This window comes from Triturus cristatus, chromosome 4_2 (assembly GCF_964204655.1).
Source record: "Triturus cristatus chromosome 4_2, aTriCri1.1, whole genome shotgun sequence".
Taxonomy (NCBI): domain Eukaryota; kingdom Metazoa; phylum Chordata; class Amphibia; order Caudata; family Salamandridae; genus Triturus; species Triturus cristatus.
In genome coordinates, this window is record NC_140586.1 from 186,417,600 (window position 1) to 186,440,221 (window position 22,622).

The following is a 22,622-nucleotide window of genomic DNA, read 5'->3' on the forward strand; positions in this document are numbered from 1 at the left end:
AATTCACATCCGACCCCGAAGGCAGAAAAAACAATCTAACAATGGAGTTGATGCCCATGCACACTATCACCAAAAGGAGGAGTCACCTACTTTATGACTGGAAAAGACTTAGAACAAAAAAAAGAGCAAACATCCAGACCCAACACTAGATGGCAGGCTATGAACAGCATGTGATCTACAGCTCACATGCTTCAAACCCCCATTTTCTCACAACCATGCTTTTCTTTTGGTGCCCAAACAGATGACCGAAGGGTTCTGGTCTCCGATTTGGAGGTGGAGGCCTTTACTGAAGGTCAAACTTTCGGAGCGGAGAACGAGGCTTCAAAATCAGTTTTTCACTGAGCACCATGGCCTTTTTGGAGAGGCTGGCTGGAAGCAGTCTTTTCGGATGGCGACGATGTTTTGAGCTTTGGTTCAGGGATAAGTGTACTCAATGTTCGATGCTTCTGTGCCGGCTGGAGGGTTTTCAGAATCTTGTTTGAAGTCAGACACTGAATCATGTATCAACAGTGATTCCTCTTGTGCATCCAATGTTATCTCGCGTTCTCTTGTGGTCGACTGAAAATATCGGGTAAATATCCACTTGTTTCCGCTGCATTTGTTGGTATCTGGCGCGTCGAGTTTTCTTCGATTGAAACGACTTACAGGATTCACAGCTTTCAGGCGAAAGGCATAGATTACAGACGGAATATTGGTCGGAATGGGGATTTTTAGAAAGACAATTAGGACAAACTGAACGGACTGTGTTCCATTAGCAGGTCATTCTCTGATAAAGACTTAGTGAAAGAGGCACGGGCGGATGCATCCCGAAGGCCGAGAAGGCGACTCGAAATCCCATGATGCAGAAGGGTAATGGCTCGGAATGGAACAGTAACTACACAATCGAGACAATGCCATTGTCTGAATGAACTAGCTAACCGAAGGGAGCCCAAAAGAGTTAAACCAGGGTGCAAGAGATTACATTCGAAGCTGTGGGCGAAAAAAAAACAATCTGGCAATGGAGTTGATGACCATGCGCAGTATTATCAAGGAGTCTCACAGCCTTGTGACTCGCAGAAAACGTATTGGAACCAAAACAACTTGTAATCATCCAAGCCTAACACTAGATGGCAGACTTATGCCCAACATGTGCATCTACAGGACACATGCCTCGAACAAGAAGACTCTTGCAGGTCCAAAGATACCACCTAATCTCCTGGGTCCAATTCTGACAGGATTGGAGCATTTTGAACGAGTCTTTCAGAAAGGCATTCAGTGGGAAGAGATCCAATTTATGCCTCAGCAGTGTTCCACTCCCTTCTGCGAGCTCAGCACCCATTTGATGGTACAACTCGGCAACAGAAGGTTGACTACTGCACCATAGCTGCAGAGTGCTTCTTCAAAGTCGCTTCAGTGTTGGAGAGCAGGGGTGGAGGAAATGAATGAGGGGGCATAGCCACCTTGTCCAATGTGATGTATCTTCTGCAACGGAGCAAATACCATAATCTGCCTATTACCAGCAAGGAATGAGCTTGAGAGGAGGGCTAACTGGCGGAACTGGCGGAACTTTGTTGCCGCACCAGCAAGTGATAAATAATTGGAGTATTGCTGTCCCCTTTTATTGCAATATTGTTTTGCCGGTGCCAAGCTCTTGGCCTCTAAAGGACTGGGTGGTTTGTTATAATGCAGGCTGGGAGGACTGGTGTTGTCTGTAAGCTGGCCTCCTGGAAAAGCCTCTGAATATTCTATTTTAGAGGAAAAGCTGGTTAGCTGGCATCCGTAGTCTCAATGATCGTGCTGTGGCCTGATTTATTACTGTTCTAGCGCCAAACCAGCTTTTCTCCAAATAAGCTGGAAAAGTCAAAGGGCATGTCCAGTAAGGCAGATCTCCAGAAAATCCTGCTTGCCACATCGACACCATCTGGGCAAGACACTGGTGCCAATAGCTTTGCCGATGCAGGCTTTAGGCTGGTGTGAACCACCATTGAAAACAAAGCACTTTCTTCAGAAGGTAGCCTAGGAGACAAGTCTAGTTCTGGTTTGGGAGATGGATATAGAACACTTGCATTCTCCAAGTCTGCAAACAATGAATTCTCAGTATAATCCGGGAGAAGAAAACTGTCCCCTCCATCATCATCATCTTAGTCATCTTGAGGGAAATCAGTCTTCATGCATCGAGTCAAACTCAAAACCCCCAAAAAAGTGTGAATCCACTGCAGATACTGGATTCAACTCTGGATTGGAGTAAACGTTTGGTGCTGGAACCGGATCATTGATCAGCACCAGTAGAGTTGCTGTCACTTTAGTACGGATGTAACAGGCGTGCACCTTGGCTTCAGGGTTGAAGTGTGAGTTGGCACCAGCACGGTGTCCGGCTCTGCGGGGGTAGACTATGCCAGGGGCAGACCCACCAACCGAAGTCTTGAGACCACTATGGGGCCAATGAAAGGCTGTCAGAGGGAGCTGGAATAGCACCAAAGATCTGCAGCTCGGCTTCTTTGAAGGCCACTATTTACTGTGGGGTTGATAAAAAGCCCAGATCATTTGCATCACACCAGGAGCAGCTGCATGATCGATTTGGATTCAGGGACCATGGGAGGAGTGCAGTCTCTATCTAGACGCCATTGCGCCTTCTCAACTGATGTGAACAGGTGTAATGAGGTTGAGTTCCGCTTGACTTTCACATGATTGTGTCTAGACTTCATACTTACAAGACTAGTGCGTTACTTTATTTGCAAACGCCGAGTAATCCCCGGGATATTTTTAATATTGCTTGTTTCCTTGTTGCTGCTGTAAGGCTCAGAAAAAACAGATACCCCTTGTTAATCAATGTATAAATCTTAATGATAATATTTCATGGAACCTTTTTAACTTTGAGATATCTGGCTATGATGAAATACACACGTGTTTATACATCTTGCTCAAATGTTTTTATAGAAATGTGTTTTTCGTATGTTGTGTATTGTGCTTTTATGATTTTAATTCATCGGATAAAGTGGATTGACTTGCTACCAGACTACTTTGAATAGGAAGTGGATTTTTCACAGGAGTAGCTTTGAGACTGTTACTACGGCTGCAACTTTCATCTTCGCCTACACCTTGCTATTTTCAGCAATGCAGAGTTTTGGATCCAGGTCCCAAATCACCTTCAGGTGCATGAAAGCATACTTGAAAAGCGTGCAGGGAGCTGAAGTACAACAAACATACCTTGTGCAGTCCCATGACACATCTGCATCCTGCTGTCTAGGCACAGCTGCAGTTTTCTGTGATGACATCGTTCCTTAGCACACAATGATAAGTTCTAGGAGTTATCCATTAAAGTTGGCAGTGGGGCCCAGAATCTGTGTCGAAGGGCATGGAAAGAAAAGAACTATGTCGGTGTACAAGAGTGGTGCTATATGCTTTTTCAAACCCATCTCTTACAGGGCAGATCAGAGTCACTGTGAACCCACAGGGTGACACCTACTGACCAGCAGGAGCATTGCTGAACATTTTGCTGAATCTAGTCTAGCCCCTGGGGATATTCTAACAAGGAAGAATTACCTGTAAAAAAATATATACATCAGAAATTAATAGCTTTCAGGACTCCAGGTGTAAAGGTTCACAGATGTATACTTACTAGTAGGTATCCCTTGTTGCGGTTGCCCCATGCCTGCTCCTGGGTTCATCGGAGATGTTGGCATTCCAGGGGCATTGGGCATCATGTTCTGCTTCTGCAACCGGGTCCTCCTTTTCTCCTCTAGCTCCTTCTGAATCTTGTAGATCTTTTCAGCCAGCAAGTGGTAATACTCGGCCTGGGAAGAGATAATATGGTATAAATCCACAAAGAAGGACTCCGATTTGCAGAGCACCAGACATTCTAGGGAGTGCACTCCAGTACCCCAACCAACCGTGACACTGTTGATTACATGCTTGCAGGAAGGAGAGCCAAGCAAAGATAAAGATTCACACATTATATGCTCATCACTGTGCAGCACATATTCAATCAGTCAATTCATAGCAGAGAGGCCATGAATATTGCACAGGAAAACATGTACAAAAGAAGAGCAACAAAGACAGAATGGTATAGAACTCTCATGCACAGCATTGCTCCATTTGAAGCATAAGTATTGAAAGAAATAACACAAAAGTATCTAGCAGATCATTCCGAAATCCAGACCTGACATTTGGGGAAACCTAAAGTTCAGTTTTGGGGGCAAGTAAATGTTGCCCGAGACACAGTGGAGAGAGTGTGTGTGTGTGTTTGTTATTGTAAAAGTAAATTCCACCTACCTAGAACGGTAAAGTTCTACGGTACAGAATGTGAGACAAATTATCAACACCGTCTATAAGTTGTCCATCACTTGATTGAAAAATGTCCTTGCTGGCAAGAGTCTGGTTTTAGCCTCAATAATACTGAGTTACCACAGATCGCCCAGTCTATGCACCTAACAAACCTACAACCTTCAACAAAGAACTCATGTGAATCTCAAGCAGATAACCAGACTCGCAGATAATTTAAAGTTCCTTTTATCAAAACTAGGTCCTTGAACAGTATACATAGCTTGTTCATCCCATAGCAGCTGCATGCAAAGGAGAATGAAGAGAATAAGGAGAACACAGGGTGACATCATCCCTAAGTGTAACCGTATCAATGAACTTAAGTGGAGGACATCCTCTGGAATCACTTTACAGTCTGCTAAATTTTCTGGACGCACTCTTCGACTGGGAAAGCTTTTCCCTCTTACAGAGTCTACTAAAGCGCAGTGAGGACATGGGGTGTATTAGATAGTGTGGGTGTGTGACTTCACAGTGTAATACATCTACCAACCCCTTTTGGGCCCATAGATTTCATTTTTCAGGCTTTCAGCTCAACCCTGGGTAGTTGTGGCTCTGAGCTTACACAAGGGAACACGTTTAAATGCACAGCACCAAAACAATTGGAGAAGAAATTGATAAGACACCAAATAAATCCGTCACCAATTTATAAAAATAGACTGCAGTTTTTGACACCACAACGAAAAAGATCACCCGGACAGTTTCAGAGAAAGAATTTACACGGTATAGTAATGAATATGCTACTTACCAGTATGCATCTGTTCTTGGCATGTAGGGCTGCTGACATTCATATCTGTGCATAGATCGCCGCCTAGTGTTGGGTCCGGATGTTGGCACGTTGTTGTCCTGGAAGAGTCTTCGAAGTATCACGAGATAGGTGACTCCTCCCCTGGACCACAGTGCGCATGGGCATCCTCTCCATCCTTAGATTGTTTTTCGCCACTGTGGCAGTGATGGAGTAGACCCAGTAAGTGATGACCATGCTATACAGTAATTCTGAGTGCTGCAGCCGCTACAGGCGCCGGGGAGGAGGGTGGGCGATATGAATGTCAGCAGCCCTACATGCCAAGAACAGATGCATACTGGTAAGTAGCATATTCAGTTCGAGGCATGTGGGCTGCTGAATTCATATCTGTGCATAGAATACATAGCAGTACCTCCATTAGCGGCGGCTACCCGTGCCAGCTGCAGCAGTCTGAAAAAGAGTTTTGAGAACAGCCTGTCCTACAGCTGCCTGCTGTTTTGAGTGTACATCTACACAGTAGTGTTTGGTAAATGTATGTATAGTGGACCATGTGGCTGCTCTACATATTTCCTGTAAAGGAATGTTTCCTAGGAAAGCCATGGACGCCCCTAACTTTCGTGTTGAGTGGGCTCGTGGGGGAATCGTTAATGTGCGTTTAGCTTTTTGATAGCAAATTTGAATACATTTAACGATCCATCTGGCTATACCTGCTTTGGAAATGGCGTTGCCCTTGTGTTGTGGAGAAAAGGCAACAAAAAGTTGTTTTGTTTTCCTAAAGTCCTTAGTTCTGTCTATATAGTACATGAGGGTCCTCTTTACATCTAGTGTATGGAGCATTCTCTCTGCGACATTCTGTGGATTTTGAAAGAAAACAGGCAGTTCAATAGTTTGATTCATGTGGAACTGCGATATCACTTTGGGCATGAATTTGGGGTTGGTACGTAGTACAACCCTGTTTGCGTGAACCTGTATGAATGGCTCTTGAATGGTTAGTGCCTGGAGTTCACTAACTCTCCTTAACAAAGTGATTGCCACTAGGAAAGCTACTTTCCAGGTGAGGAATTGAATCTCACATGAATGGAGAGGTTCAATGGGTGGACCCATTAATCTGGTGAGGACCAAATTGAGGTTCCACACCGGTGCCGGTGGGTGTGTTGGGGGAATTACTCGTTTGAGTCCCTCCAAGAAGGCTTTACTGGCAGGCACTCTGAATAAAGAGAGGTGCTGCCTGTTTTGGAGATAGGCTGCTATCGCGGTTAAATGGATACGTATTGAGTTGTATGCCAGATTGCATCGGTATAGGTGTAAGAGGTAACAGATGATGTTTTGAGTGGATGCGTCCAGCGGGTTAATGTCATTGTTGTTGCAGTAAATGACAAAACTCTTCCATTTAGCCGCATAGCAAGCTCTGGTTGTGGGTCTCCTGGCCTCCTTGATGATATTCATACATTCTGGAGGCAGGTTCAGGTAGCCAAACTCTAAGACCTCAGGAGCCAGATTGCCAGGTTCAGCTGTTGCGGATCTGGGTGCTGAATTTCGCCATGGTTCTGTGTTAAAAGTGCGGGTTTGATCCGCAGCCTTTGATGCGGCACCACGGAAAGTTCTAGAAAGGTGGTGTACCATGGTTGGCGCGCCCATGTGGGAGCAACTAGGATGAGGGTTAGTGAGTGCTGTCGCAGTTTGCGTGCCACTAGCGGTATCAATGGCGCTGGGGGAAAAGTGTACGCAAATCTGCCGGACCAGTTCATCCATATCGCATTGCCCTGAGACTGCGGGTGTGGGAACCTGGCGGCAAAGCTTTGACATTTTGCGTTTTCGTTTGTGGCGAATAGGTCTATCTCTGGCTGACCCCACTGTTGGAAGTACGGTTGGAGAACTGACGGATGTAGCTCCCACTCGTGCATCTGGTGGCTGTGTCTGCTGAGCAGATCCGCCATCTGGTTGTCCTTGCCCGGGAGGTGTTCCGCCATGAGGAATATGTTCCTCTGAATGGCCCACTTCCACATGCTCTGAGCCAGATGAGACAACTGTGGAGAGTGTGTTCCTCCCTGCTTCTGTATGTAGTACATGGCAGTCATGTTGTCCGTCCGGATCAACGCGACTTTGTTGCACAAGTGTACTTTGAATGCTTTCATTGCCAGGAAGATTGCCATCAGTTCCAGAAGGTTGATGTGCATCTTCTTTTGTTGCGTCGTCCATAGTCCCTGCACTGTGTAAGTGAGTACATGAGCTCCCCAACCCTGGAGAGAGGCGTCCGCTGTCAGTATTATTTGTGGAACAGGCTCTTGGAACGGTCGGCCCTTGCAAAGCTTTTGTGGATTCCACCAATGCAGAGAGTTGTATGCCCGACCGCTCACCAACACAACACTAGGTGTTTTAATTGCCCGTGGGCCTGATTCCATTGACGTGCCAAGCACTCCTGAAGCGGGCGCATATGTAGTCTCGCGTGCGGGACTATGAAAATGCAGGAGGCCATCATGCCTATCAACTGCATGAACACTCGCGCGGGAAGGGAGTGTTGGGGTTTGAACTTTGTGATCAGCAGTTGCATGCTGTTAATCCTCACTAAATTTGGCTGAGCTGTGGCTGCCAGAGTGTTTATGGTCGCGCCCAAGTACTGTCGTACGTGTGCGGGTTGGAGATGTGATTTTGGGTAATTTAGTGAGAATCCCAGACTGTGAAGAAGGTGAATGTTGAGGGACATGTGGCTGGCACATTGCTGGGCTGACTTTGCCTGAACAAGCCAGTCGTCCAGGTAAGGGAAGACGTGAATGTGTTGTCTCCGTAGATGTGCAGCCACTGTTGCTAGGCACTTGGTGAAGACCCTGGGTGCTGTTGTTACTCCGAAGGGGAGAACTTTGAATTGATAGTGATGTCCCTGAATAGTGAACCTGAGATATTTCCTGTGTGATGGGTGTATGGGTATGTGGAAATATGCATCTTTTAGGTCCAGTGTGGCTAGGAAGTCTCCCTGACTGAGTAGCGGGAGAACCTGCTGTAGGGTGAGCATATGGAAATGCTCTGACAGAATGTATTGGTTGAGGGGTCTCCGGTCTAGTATAGGTCTGAGCGACCCGTCCTTTTTTGGGATTAAGAAGTACAGAGAGTACACCCGTCCCCTGCTGGTTGACGGGCACGACCTCTATTGTACCTTTTTGCAGCATACTTAGCACTTCCTGCTGCAATAATGCCAAGTGCTCTACGGACATAGGACGGTGCTTTGGCGGTATGTTGGGTGGAGTGGACGTTAATTCGAGACAGTAACCGTGCTGGATAATGTCTCTGACCCACCTGTCTGTGGTGATGGTTTTCCACGCTGACAGGAACCGTTGGAGTCTCCCCCCGACAGGTGTTATGTGGTCGGGGGGAAGGGAGAGGGCGTCACTGTTTGTTTTTGGGGGAGGACCTGGTGTTGCCGTAACCACGTCCTCTGCCCTTGGTGCTGGAGCCACGATATCCACCTCGGTTGGTTTTATCATAGGTACTTTGTGTGCCCCCTTTAGTGTACTGCTGCTATGACCCCTGACCTCTAGCTGCTCCTCTATTCCCGGGGCGACGAAAGGAGCCACTACAAAACTGCTGCGTCTGTAGAGCCCCCATTGATTTCGCAGTGTCAGTGTCTTTTTTAATTTTCTCGAGGGTAGTGTCAACTTCAGGGCCAAATAAATAGTCTGGGTTTACCGGTTGATTTAAGATATTGTTCTGAATCTCCGGCTTGAAGCCTAAGATTCTCAACCATGCATGCCTTCTCAACATGACGCTTGTGTTGATTGCCCTCGCCGCTGTGTCGGCTGCATCCAGTGCGCACTTGATGGATGCATTGGTAAGGAGTTGTCCCTCTCTGATGAGGAGCTCCGCAGCCTCTTTATATTCATCTGGCAAATGTTGGAGTAGTGATTCTAGTGTGTCGTAGTGGGACCTATCATAACGGGCCAGGAGTGCCTGTGTATTGGCAATGCGCCAGATGTTTGCTGCTTGCGCTGCAATCCGTTTGCCTGATGTCTCCAGCACTTTGGACTCCTTGTCGGGGGGAGGAGCATCACCTGTTTGCGAGTGGGCTCTTTTGCGAACATTAGCAACCACCATGGAGTCCAAAGGTAACTGACCCCTAATGTACATAGGGTCTCCGGGTGCAGGCTTGTATTTTTTTTCAATCCTGGGGTTTAGCACCCGTGCCCTGGTTGTTTCTTTGAAAATGTCTTTTGCAGGTTTGAGAACTCCTTTTAACATGGGCAGAGTTTTGACAGTTCTTTCGGAAGAGGCGAAAGTGTCCACCAAGAAGTCTTCTTCGACAGTGTCAGAATGGAGTTCTACTCCATGATTGGCAGCAGCCCGTTCTATGAGGGCATTAAAGGCAGCAGTGTCCTCTGTGGGAGATGTCTTTATGTTATAAAGCTGCGTGTCATGGGTATCTGGTGCGGTACCCTGGTCTGTGGGGTCATCCCATGCCTGATCTGGGTCTTGCAGGTGATCATCAGGATCGACATCCCCAGGGTAGGTGGTATCATACCCTACATAGTCCTCTACTGCGTCTGCCTCTGAAGACGTAGGAGAAAAGGACGGTGGATCCTGATGGAAGGGTTGATTTGTGTTTGAGAGGAATTTTGTAGGAGTCCAATCCCCTCTCTGGCGTGATTTTCCGCTTGCGGAGCATCAACCTACCAGTGTTGGCGTCGATAAATTGTGGCTGGGAAGGCTCGAAATCGGTTTGTCCGGTGGATGGGGACTGTGTCTGACGGACACGTGTCCGAATCTCGAACAGTTTCGGCAACCCAAACGTGATGTTGGTCAGCGCCGAGGATGCTTTCGAAGCCTTGTGCGTGTCGGGACCAGACGTAGAGTGGAGGGCTGCCCGTTCTCTGATGCGTTGCAACGATGCCGAGACCTGTTGCACGGTGAACGCAGATGGCTCTTTGGAGCCGGTCGGCACCTTGGAGGTAGGCGTCGAAGCGGCACCCGACTTCTTTGCAGCCATGGGGTCATCGATCCGAAGGGAGGTATTGATGACTTGGCAGGCACCGCCGTCTTAGACGTCGACGCAGACGGGGTGGCCACCTTGACTTTGGTGGTTGGGGCCGATGTCTTCGGTGCCAGAGGCCGAGGCGCCTTGTGGGGACCGAGGGCCTTCTTCTTTGGCTCGGCACCCGTATCCGCTGCGGTTAGCTCGGCACCGAAATCCCTTTTTGCGCGGTCGGAGCCGATGACCTTTGCCGGCGTCAAAGGAGTGGAGGGCTTCGAGCCGATCACAACCAGTTTCACTTTCGGTTTCGATGGATGGTTTCGGTTTCGCTGAAGGGAATCCAGTCGTCTTCGATAATAATGGCTCTTGCGAAATGTTCGAGGCTGGGCCTGAAGGCGGGGCCGAAGAACCGTGAGATTGATCTTGGGTAAGGCCCGAAGGCTATCCCTCGACCTGAGCCTCATGACGACGTATGTTTTCGGCCTCCGTATCGACGGGTTGGCCTAGCTCCTCGCTGGAGCTATCCTCCTCGGCCCCAAAGGCCTCATCGTAGTCTCCTACCTCTTCGACGACGACTTCTCTCTGAAAGATCACCTCATCGTCGTCTTCCGATCGGGAGTCGTGTTCGGAAGCGGGGCTGGAGTCTACATCTTCCACGCTCTCGGCGTCCTCGTCTTCGGTGCTAAAGATGTTGGCCGGGGCAGGCGCCGATTGCTGCGCCTCCAATCTCGCCGCCCGTCGATTCCGGAGAGTCTTCTTCGAGCGGAATCGGGCACAGGCCATACATTTCGACTCATCGTGATCCGGTGAGAGACATTTAATGCATACCGGGTGGACGTCGATGTGTGGGTATTTCGCGTGGCATAAAGGACACCGTTTGAATGGAGTCCTCGATTCCATCGTCTATCGAAGTTCGATGTTCGGACCAAGCGGATCCGAAAAGCTGGAAGAAGGTGCGAAAGCACTAAAGAAACTAGTCCATACCGAACGGGAACAGTACCGACGATAACTAAAGGCCTTTTGGCCTTAAACTGAATTTTCCTAACTTGAGCTAAGATAAGCACATCCGAACCCAATGGCGGAAAAAAACAATCTGGGGATGGAGAGGATGCCCATGAGCACTGTGGTCCAGGGGAGGAGTCACCTATCTCGTGATACTTCGAAGACTCTTCCAGGACAACAACGTGCAAACATCGGGATTCAACACTAGGCGGCGATCTATGCACAGATATGAATTCAGCAGCCCACATGCCTCGAACATATAGAGCCAGTTTCTTATTTCGGGTGGCTGGCTCGAGTCGGAAGGCTTTTCTTTGTCCTTCGGAGCCGGGCCCGGAGGCAGGGCGCTCGAAGTCTTTGTTCGGTGTGGACCTGGGCCTGGATGCGAAGGTGTCACCAGAGCCTTTGGTAAGGGCTTGGGTGGGGCAGGGGTCTCTTGTACTCACGGCCCGTTGAGCTGGGGTGACGTAATCTTCGGCAGAGTCATCTGCATTGGAGACCGAGACCTGTTCTTCCTGTTCTGGTTCAGGAAGGCAATCGGGACCTGGAAGGAAGATGTCCCGAATGTAGCCGGTGCCTCGGGACATCTTGTAGCGTCGAGCCAGACGATCCCGGATGGTCTTCTTGGACTTGAAGGATCGACAAGCCTCACAGTTGTCCTCTCGATGTTCTGGAGAGAGGCACAGATTACAAACGGAATGGAGGTCAGAGTGTGGGAACTTAGCACCACACTGGGGACATTTTTTAAAGGGAGTCCGTTCCATCGATGTCTGTCGTTACCGGCACGGGTAGGCCCTGCGGCCTGCAGCACAGTTCGCAAGTTTTTGAAGCTGTTCGAAGTTTTCGTCGAGGGTGCGCATCGAAAGGTACACAACACAATACCGTCGGTTAGCAGTGATTGCGCGTCAAAAGGGGGTTTGATAACGACACCGACTTGGAGCGCAGCAAGTCACATCCGAACCCAATGGCGGAAAAAAACTATCTAGGGATGGAGTCGATGTCTATGCACACTGTCGACCGAAGGAGGACTCACCAACCTCATGACTACAAAGACTTCTTCGACAAAAACATGCAAACATCCGAGCCCAACACCAGATGGCAATCTATGCAATAGTGTACAATCTGCAGCTCATATGCCTCAAACATACTATACCAAAATGACGAATAGTGTGCACCGAGTCCAGTGGAACCCCAAAGGTAGGCAGAGGTAAAAGTAAATAGGACCTTACACTCTATTTGTGGTAGTGAGGGCGAGCAGTAAGGCTTGATCAGAGGGTAGTGTTAAGCATTTGTTGTGCAGACTCAGGCAAGAAATGATGTCACACTCAAAGACTGAACTCAGACCCATTTGTTTGTATACAAATATTATTTCGTTATTTTATTTCAAGAACCAAGCCAAGCGGAGGTAATTGAAATAATACTTTGCAATATTTATGCAATAAATTACATTTGAATGCAGGTTTAAATGCAAAAATTACTCTTAAGTTACTTTGTAGATCACAGTACACGTAACTTCTTAGATTACTTTTTAAGTTACTTTTACTAATCAGTGTGATTTGCCAAGATATCACAATAGGACATTTCCTAGACAAAAGCTAAGTAATTCACTTTTAGTACATTTATAGTTTCAGTGTTTCATACATACCAACTCCACACTTACAAGAATTTTCAAGAAAAAGCAGTCAATGCAATCCTATGGAAAGTAATGAATTTAACGGTTTGCAAGTAAGTTCTTATTTGTGGGAGTTGGTATTCTGGGGTTAGAACCAGGATCACCCCAGGGTCCAGTTTGCACTCTCAGAACACCCTCAGCGGCACTAGGGCGGCCGGGTGCTGAGGCCCAATGTTATCCAATGTGGGATAGGGGGCCTCCGGTTGGTGGCTGCTCACGAGCAGGGCACAAGTTTGTGGGAGCGAAGCTGCTGGTGTTAGGCTCAGGGCAAAGGTGGATCAGAGTTAGCACACCAGGTGCACCTGCAGCAGCAGCTCGGCGCAGGGTGCTGTTTTGGTGTTGCGTGCCCTATTTTCAATGGGATTAGCCGGTTTTGGATTTAGGTTGCAGGTTCGGTCCAGGAAGACTTGCGGGAGGAACAAACAGCTGAGCAGGTAAGTTGGAGGACTCTGGGACGTAGGTGCACCTCGGGTTCTCTTCTCCAGGGTGGCTGGATACAGGGGTATCTTTTGAGGTCGGATTTCACATTACCAGGCCACTTGCAGTGGGGGGGGGGGGGGTCTTCGTGCAGCGGCTGCAGGCGACGGGGACTCCTTTAGGGGTCAACCCATGGTGGACTCAGGCTCTGGAGCGCTGGGGGACCTCGTTGGGACCAGTGGACCAACCAGATTCCGGCCATAGACGTCAGGTGCAGTGGTGGTTCCAGGAATCTGGTTTCTTTGGTCCTCAGCAGGTTCAAAGTCTGTCTTGGGAGTTTCTTTTGAACAGAGCTGCTGTTCACAGGCAATCCGGTCTTTGTTGAAGGCAATCAGCCCTCCCAGTGGTTCTGGTTGAAGTACAAGTCAACTTTTGGCGCAGGAACTCTGGATACAGCAGACGGGCCGGTAGGGCTAGGGCCAAGTCAGTTCTTCTCTGCAGTCTCCTCTGCTGGGCATCTTCTTCCGTCCTTCGTAAGCTGCGGCAATCAGTCTACTTGTTTCAGGGTTGCCCCTAAATACTGTATTTAGGGGGCGCTTTAGGGGTCTCGAGGTCAGTAGTCAATAAGATACTGACCTTAGGATGACTACACCCTTGGTATGCTCACCCCACGTGGGGGAGTGGACACAATCCCTAATCCCGATTAGAGAGTGCCTGCCATTTTGCACTGAAGAGTGGGCTTCACCTCGCCTCACCCACCCGAGGGGTTGGGTTGGCAGAGGTGGGCACACCTTCTGGGCTGTGCTAATTTTTCATGCCCGTCTTCCCACCAAAAAGGAGGGGAAACAGGAAGAGGCTCTGCTCCTGATAGCAGTGGAGGCTGGGGTAACTTACAAAAGCGGCAAGCCTTTGAAGCTTCCTGTTCGTGGACCCTGCCCATCCTGGGGGAGGAGGCTTGGCACCACGTCCCAGAATGTGCCTCGTTTCAGACCCCCGAGAGCAGCAGGCTCTCGACCCAGGCATCTAGAAACTAGTCTGGTGGTGGCAGCTGGCGAGCAGCCATTCAGCTTGGACTCTCGTGTGGGGTCATTTTTTTAGGGGGCATCTCCCAGGTGCCTTCTGAGTGCATTTTTCATTAAATCCCACACTGGCATCAGTGTGGGTTTAATGTGCTGAGAAGTTTGATACCAAACGTTCCAATTTTTAGTAAAGCTATTATGGTGCCGTGGAGTTCGTAATGACAAACTCCCAGTACCATATTCTCTTAATGGTTTTACTGCACTTACAATGTCCAAGAATTGGCTTAGACACTGTAGGATGACAGGGCTCAGCACCTGTATCCTCATCACTGGTATAGTGCACCCAGCTAGAGGGGTGGCTGACCTATGCCAGGGCAGTGGGTTGTAGGCACGGCACACAGGGATGTGGGACGTGTTTTGTCACAAACAACCTATATTGCCGGAGGACAGAGCCGCATTATTTGACTAGCTGCTCAGATTAATGTTTGGTACAGCATGAAGCACAGATTATTGACTCTCCAAGCCAGAATTGTGGTGGTCATCGATACTGGAGCAGGGTGATTTTTAGAAACCATTGAAATTTTCCAGCCCCCGAAAAAGGAGTAACTAAATGCATTGGGCTAACTGATTCTGTTGTCTTTGACACTGGAAATGGCCACAGTGCCCTTGGTACCCTTTGTACCTTTTACGAGGGACTAACATGTGGCCGGAGAGGTGACAACTGGAGTTACAAGGTACAGTTTTGGGAAAACACAGGTCCTGGGAACCTGAATGGCAGGGACCCAGGGCACATCAAGTCAAGGCGCATCAGTAGTCAGGCAAAAAGTGGGAGAGTTACTGTAATAGAAACCTAGCTTCCTACACGGGTGACTTGTAGCCCAGTGACGACTGGACTTCTACGAGCACCAAGAGGACTTGAAGGGACAGCGACCATGTGGCAGGATCGCCTCACCTCCTTCGAGGAGCAGCCACAGGAATATCCCTGTTGACCACATCACATCCACAGAATCCTTGAGCATCTTCAGCATCCATTGCATCAGGGCCACTTCCATAGGAATCCATTGCAAATAGGATAAAGTGCCTGGAACTGCCTCAACCTATAAAGCTGGCGCTCTACTGGAGTTGGTTGTTTAAGTGACTGCAATACAACTAGCCCAAATTTTTGGTGAAATTTGTTGAATTTGCCAGTGTTTATTCATGGTTGAGTTAAATGCTTTGATATACTATACCTGTAAATTCTCTATCTCTGGAACCCTCCGGTGGATCTTTTCCATTGGGGGGTCTAAAAATACATTAAAATATAGTCTATTTTTATAACTTGGTTCTGGATTTCATTAGTGTCTTAGTGATTTCTTCTTCAATTGTTTTGGTGCGGTTTGCATGCTTTAAACTTGTTCCTCTATGTAAGCCTTGCTGTTCAGAGCCACGGCTACCAAGGGTTGAGCTGAATGTTTGACCAACGAAACCTAAGGGTCCTAAAGGAGTTGGTAAGTATTGCACGTTAAGGTCGCACAACCACACCATATAGTACACAACTTTTCCTCTCAGCAAAAGCACAGAATATTAAGAGGATGGGTGTATTGAAGGACTTCCACCACACGGCATGTGGTAGAATTCTGAACTATGATGACCTCTTCGGAAAGTGAACATCCAAGCACGATCACCTCATTGACTTATGTTTGAATGCTCACTGACTTAAGTTTGGATGCTTTTCAACAAGGTGAATTTTGCCATTAGGTAAAAAGTGGTTTGTATAATGTCAAGCAATTTAATGCTATTTACTGTTATTGGCATTACCCATTGAACAACGAGGAATGATTTAGGCTTATGAATCTATTAATAAGTGGAGAAGAGGCAGCAACTATAAGAGGAAGAGATGTAAAAGGAGTAGGGGGTGGGGGGACATGAGAAAAATGAGTGAAAAGATGCCAATGAAGTGATGGACAGGTTAAGGAGTGACTAAGGTAGCGACTTGAAAAATACTAGTATGCTAGAAAAATATCCAGTAAAAATCGTATGCCTCTGGTGAATTGGAAGGATCCCATTCCATCTCCCAACGGAGGCCTGTGCACTGTAGCTTTGGGCATAGGTTCTTACCCTACTGTTTGCAGACTCATACATGTCCCCTTCCACCTTCCTGGCATACGCCACCAAGTTCTCCATGCGTCGGTCCTTCAGTGCTGCTGGATCAGGTGTTGGGAATATGGCCTGAACTCTAGAAAAGGGAAGAGAGGCATGTGTTAAAATCAAGATGAACTGCCATCTCTCTAGTAAGGGGGTAGCGGGATAAAGGTAAAATGCTTGGTGTGCACATACCAGTCTTGATCATGCTAGACTAACATCCATTCATGCTATTTCCTGTGAGATCAAATCAGTCAACCAATATGCTAACTCTTAAACCTGTTTGTTGCATTAAAATCAGATAACGCTCGGAAGAGGGGGGATTTCTTCAGGATAAGCCAGTTAATGAAATCAACCACTGACCCACCAAATTCTCCCCTTTGCAATCACAACTAAGACAGTTTTAGCCCACACACGTAAACCAACCAATGACATGCATGCCAAAAGCCATCCTGTCTTTTATACTCCCCTTGATGAATCGCTTGTGTGAATTAATATCCATCCATTCAACCACACCTTCCAACCTATCTTACTTATGCATAGCAACCCCTAATCGGGAACAGCAGCCCAAAGACATGCCCCACCCAACACGCACAGAACACAATCTAATCAGCCAGCAACTGAAATACTACAACCAGGGTCATCCTACTCCCTTCTTAGCACATTAATTTAGCACATGGGCAAATCAATAGTGGCACAACCTCTGAACCCTTACTGTGCATGTAAGCCACAGACATGCCGCAATATCATATCTTGCTATTAAGAACTGTGCACTTCGTGGATAACCCCCTATATCGCACTCCATTAGGCTGGGGGAGGCATCCATATTCAGGAGGGTGGAGTCTGTTAGAGCTCTGTAACTCACAAATGCTGGCCACAGTGTGAGCGCGCAGCGGATCGGCCAAAGGCAAGCCCATCTGCACTCGTCCCAGGGCCTGTCACTATGCTCATGAGCTGCTCTACCCGTCTGGGAAATTCCGAAGTCTCTTTTCTGGAAGCTACTGTAGGAGAGTAGGGTCTGCTTTCTATGTTCACCCCCACTTTTTGCTTTTGCTTTACTGGTTTTCGACTTAGATGTGGCTGTGGGCCTGCTAACCAGACCCACAGCCCTGCTGCTCTCTCTCTAAATTGATACTATGTACTTTAGGTGCATAACCCATTTGGATAGGATCACCTTATTGGCCCCTGTACAGTGTACCTTAGGTACCCAGGGCATAGGTGTATCCTAGGCCTACCAGGGGCTGCAGCATGTATTGTGCCACCCCTGGCCTGGCCTTCCATTATGACACAACTGGCTGATCACTCAGCTGGGGCAAGGTTGTGTAATCACTCCTTGCTTAGGTGTAGTATTCCTATACCTAACTTACATATAGACACATGTGTACCTATCAGCCACTCCTATGGCAGGCCTTAACAATCCTGGAGGCAGAGTGCTTGGTAACATGTGAGATGGTGCTCTAGCATGAGCTGAGCCTGTCTGCAGCTTTCGGAACCATGTCCTTATAGCTGTTCTATGATATAGCCTACCATATACTCTTAAAGTGCCTTATAATCTTAAACGGTTATGGTAACTATGGTTTGGCTTTATCAAAACATGTCATGTAAGGTGTCTAACACTTTGGAATAATACCCCCATCCCGTTTCTGGGGATGAGGATATTATCCCTCCCTTCTAGAGGGAGAAGACATGTTGTAACCTACTTACCCGGTTAAAGTTAACCAGAGCCCCAGCATCACAAAATGGATGCTGCTGCCACAGACACGAGTCTGACCTCCTGCTGCTGGCAGTGATCCCGGCTAGGGAGGCTTGGACAATAGGTTTCCTGCCTTGGGAGGTGCGAGCACCACCCCAGACAGGCCTTAGTGTATTGGGGCAGGGAGGGATGAAAAGAATGAGACATTCCTGGGGCACACAAGGTGTCCCGTGCATAGTCCAGTTCAAACCGGTGCTGGGGCACTCCAGCCCCAGTCCTGGCGCTAAACTGGACAAAGGGAAGGGGGTGTAACCACCCCCCTCCCAGGTCCCACCCATAAGGCGTGACCTAGCAGGTAACCCAGCCCCCCAGATTAGTATAAGAGTGGTAGCTGGGCCCCAGGAGATTAGATTATCCTGAACCTGCAACTTGAACAGAAACTCTGGACCTTCGACATTCGACGAAAGAAGAAGACTGAAGAATCTCCCTTGTGGCCAAGGAGTGGCTACCCTGTGCAAACAGGCACCATCAAGAGACTACCCTTTGCTTTGCCCACGTTCTACGAGGAACCGACTGCAGAGCCCGAGCAGAGCCTTGACTTCCAGACTTCTCCGACCCTGATCCACATCCACAGCCGAGCTGAGATCCGTGGAGGCGACGAGAGACGTGGGACCAGCTACCTGGGAAAAGTGGCTAGTATCTTCCAGCGCAGCTTCTGAGGCACCCTCGAAGTTGTGCACCGGGGATTGAGAAGCCCCAACCCCAAGCACCACCTGCACCAAAGATCAGCCCCCCAAACTCCACGAGTCCTGCATGGGGCCCTTCTGCATTTTCCTGCTTGCCGCGTCTGTCCGGTTGCTTGCCCGTTGGCTAGTGGCCTTGGTGACGACGCATCCAGAAATATTCACCGCTGGTTTGGCTCCTCCAGACTGGCTCCCGCTTCCTTGCAAAAGAGAAGCACCCCAGACAAGTCCTCCGTTCTTCGTGGGTTCCGCTTGCCAAGGCTTGGTGAGTCCTAGTCCAACTTCGACGCCGCCGACAGCAAGAGCCTTCGTGGGACAGCTCGCCTCCTGGTCCTGGTCGTCCTCGACGTTCCCTGGTCCTCGTGGCTGCAGCGACAAGCTTCACCTTCACCTGCAATCTTCACAACATCGCCTGGTTCCTTCCTGGTTCCACGTAGTCACTGGCTAGTGACCTTGACTCTGTCCCTTCTGCTTGCAGGTCTCCTCTCTTCTTGATCCCAGCCTTGGGATCCACCGGACACTCTTCACTGACTGCCTGTCAGCATCTTTCCTTCAGGCATCCATAGAAGTCCACGACGAAACCCGACGCAAGTTCACACCTATGCACCCGCAGCCTGTGGGCTAGGTAACTTGGGTACTTCGGTGCTCACAAGGGTAGTGACTATCCTAGGGTCTAGTTTCCGAGTCTCGACTCTCTAGCTGCTTTAGAAGTGTCCTTAAACTGTTAATTGCTAACAACTACTATTTCTATCGACTTTTACGCATTACGCGTGAGTGTTTCCACTCTGCAACTGAATCCCGTGGGCCTCCCACTTCCTAACTGTTGCTAGTGTAGTGTAGCCCCAGCGATTCCCTAGGCCTAGGCCTATCCTATTTCCGTGACAGTTGTCCTTATACCACTTACTTAGTATATGGTTTGCGTGGCCCCTAGGGCCTAACTGTATTACTTACCTGTGTGACTTAATGTATGCTTAAATAAGACTGTGTTGTACTTACCTCTAATCTCATAAAGAGTGCTGAGGGTTTGACTAGAATAAATACACTTTATTTTATATATATATATATCTGTTGTGGTGTCCTTTCATTTGGTATTCAAGGGATTATATATGGTATCACAGCTGGCTTCACATGCCATTCAGAGTTTAGCCTAAGACTGCTCTTGTCCAAGCTACCACTAGGTTAGCTGGTCTATAAGGTTGACTTTACAACCAATCACCATAAGGGTATTTGGACTGATATAAGGTGTACACTAGAACTAGTGACATCATACATCAGGCCAACTTCTCACAGCTACCAACTCCAGCCATACGCACTTTTAAAACTCAATATTTTAGGCATTCTTAATCAGTATATAACAATGGTTTTGTTGCCTAACCAGATTTTTACTACAAAACTAACTAGCGGTATCAAGATTATTCTTGCGGTAAAGCATCAACTAGAGATTTTCCATTTGCTTAACTGTGAATCTCCTGCCATTCCATTTCAGGCAGAGACCTGACTGACGGATGATTCTGTGCCAGATATCTTGGCAGCCCTCTCTGAATATTTCTATCTACTTAATACAAATCATCCGCTGGGGGGAAAAAGGTGTAGGGGTTGAAGCTATCGTCAAAAAATCCCTTATATTTGACAAACGAACCCAGATATCGTGATCAAACTGGATTCCCCTACCTTCTCACTGATATTGTATGTATAGACCTCTGGGACAGATGCAGAACTTCCGCCAGCTTTTGGCCAAGTCACTTTCCGCGATGGCCATTGATCACACAAAATTTCTTCTCCTTGGTGTTTTAAACTGCTAGGCGAATAAGGTAGCTGGTAGTCAAACGTCTTTAGACGTGACTGATATTAACCGACCCGACCCACCCACCGACCGACCCAACCCACCCACCCACCCACCAACCGACCGACCCAACCCACCCACCCACCCACCCACCAACCGACCGACCCAACCCACCCACCGACCCAACCCACCCACCGACCCAACCACCAACCCACCGACCCAACCCACCCACCGACCGACCCAACCCACCCACCGACCCAACCCACCCACCGACCCAACCCACCCACCGACCCAACCCACCCACCGACCCAACCCACCCACCGACCCAACCACCAACCAACCGACCCAACCCACCCACCCACCCACCCACCCACCCACCCGACCGACCGACCCAACCCACCCACCGACCCACCCACCCACCGACCCACCGACCCACCGACCCACCCACCGACCCACCCAACCAACCGACCCAACCCAACCCACCCACCGACCCAACCACCGACCCAACCCACCCACCGACCCACCCACCAACCAACCAACCGACCCCACCCACCAACAAACCGACCCAACCCACCCACCAACCGACCCACCCAACCGACCCACCCAACCGACCCACCCAACCGACCCACCCAACCGACCCACCCAACCGACCCACCCAACCGACCCACCCACCCACCCACCAACCAACCGACCCACCAACCAACCGACCCACCCACCCACCGACCCACCAACCAACCGACCCACCCACCGACCCACCCACCAACCAACTGACCCGACCCAACCCACCCACCGACCCAACCCACCCACCCACCGACCCAACCCACCCACCCACCCACCCTCCCAACCCACCCACCGACCGACCCACCCACCCACCCACCGACCGACCCACCCACCCACCGACCGACCCACCCACCCACCGACCGACCGACCCACCGACCGACCGACCCACCCACCCACCCACCAACCGACCCAACCCACCCACCGACCCACCCACCGACCGACCGACCCACCCACCCACCCACCAACCGACCCAACCCACCCACCGACCCACCCACCCACCGACCGACCCAACCCACCGACCCACCCACCGACCCAACCCACCGACCCAACCCACCCACCCACCGACCCACCCACCGACCCACCCACCCACCCCCCAACCGACCCAAGCCATCCCCCAACCGACCCACCCACCGACCCAACCCACCAACCCACCAACCAACCCAACCCACCCACTGACCCACCCACCCACCAACCCACCGACCCAACCCACCCACCCACCCACCAACCGACCCAACCCACCCACCCACCAACCGACCCAACCCACCCACCCACCCACCCACCCACCGACCCACCCACCCACCGACCGACCCACCCACCCACCGACCGACCCACCCACCCACCGACCGACCCACCCACCCACCGACCGACCCACCCACCCACCCACCAACCGACCGACCGACCCACCAACCGACCCACCCACCCACCAACCGACCCACCCACCAACCGACCCACCGACCCAACCCACCCACCCAACCCACCCACCCACCAACCGACCCAACCCACCCACCCACCCACCAACCGACCCACCCACCGACCGACCCACCCACCCACCGACCGACCCACCCACCCACCGACCGACCCACCCACCCACCAACCGACCCACCCACCCACCAACCGACCCACCCACCCACCAACCGACCCACCGACCCAACCCACCCACCGACCCAACCCACCCACCCACCGACCAAACCCACCCACCCACCGACCCAACCCACCCACCCACCAACCCACCGACCCACCAACCCACCGACCCACCCACCAACCAACCCACCAACCAACCGACCCACCCACCCACCCACCGACCCAACCCACCGACCCACCCACCGACCAACCGATTCAACCCACCCACCGACCCACCCACCAACCAACCGATTCAACCCACCCACCGACCCACCCACCAACCAACCGATTCAACCCACCCACCAACCAACCAACCGACCCAACCAACCAACCGATCCAACCCACCCACCCACCCACCCAACCAACCGACCCAACCCAACCCACCCACCGACCCAACCACCGACCCAACCCACCCACCGACCCACCCACCAACCAACCAACCGACCCCACCCACCAACAAACCGACCCAACCCACCCACCAACCGACCCACCCA

At 50.1% G+C, this 22,622-nt stretch overlaps 1 protein-coding gene across 7 annotated transcripts in view; it reads right to left on the reverse strand.

Moving 5' to 3' along the window:
• The window catches only part of EP300 (EP300 lysine acetyltransferase), a 520,888-nt gene that overhangs the window by 290,482 nt on the left and 207,784 nt on the right, over positions 1 to 22,622 (reverse strand). For all 7 annotated transcript variants that reach the window (XM_085601052.1, XM_085601051.1, XM_085601048.1 and 4 more), the window contains exons 9-10: positions 16,206 to 16,323; positions 3,599 to 3,773 (exon numbers count right to left, since the gene is read on the reverse strand). In XM_085601052.1, the coding sequence (XP_085457178.1) occupies positions 3,599 to 3,773; positions 16,206 to 16,323 (293 nt within the window). The remainder of the gene's footprint in view (positions 1 to 3,598; positions 3,774 to 16,205; positions 16,324 to 22,622) is intronic.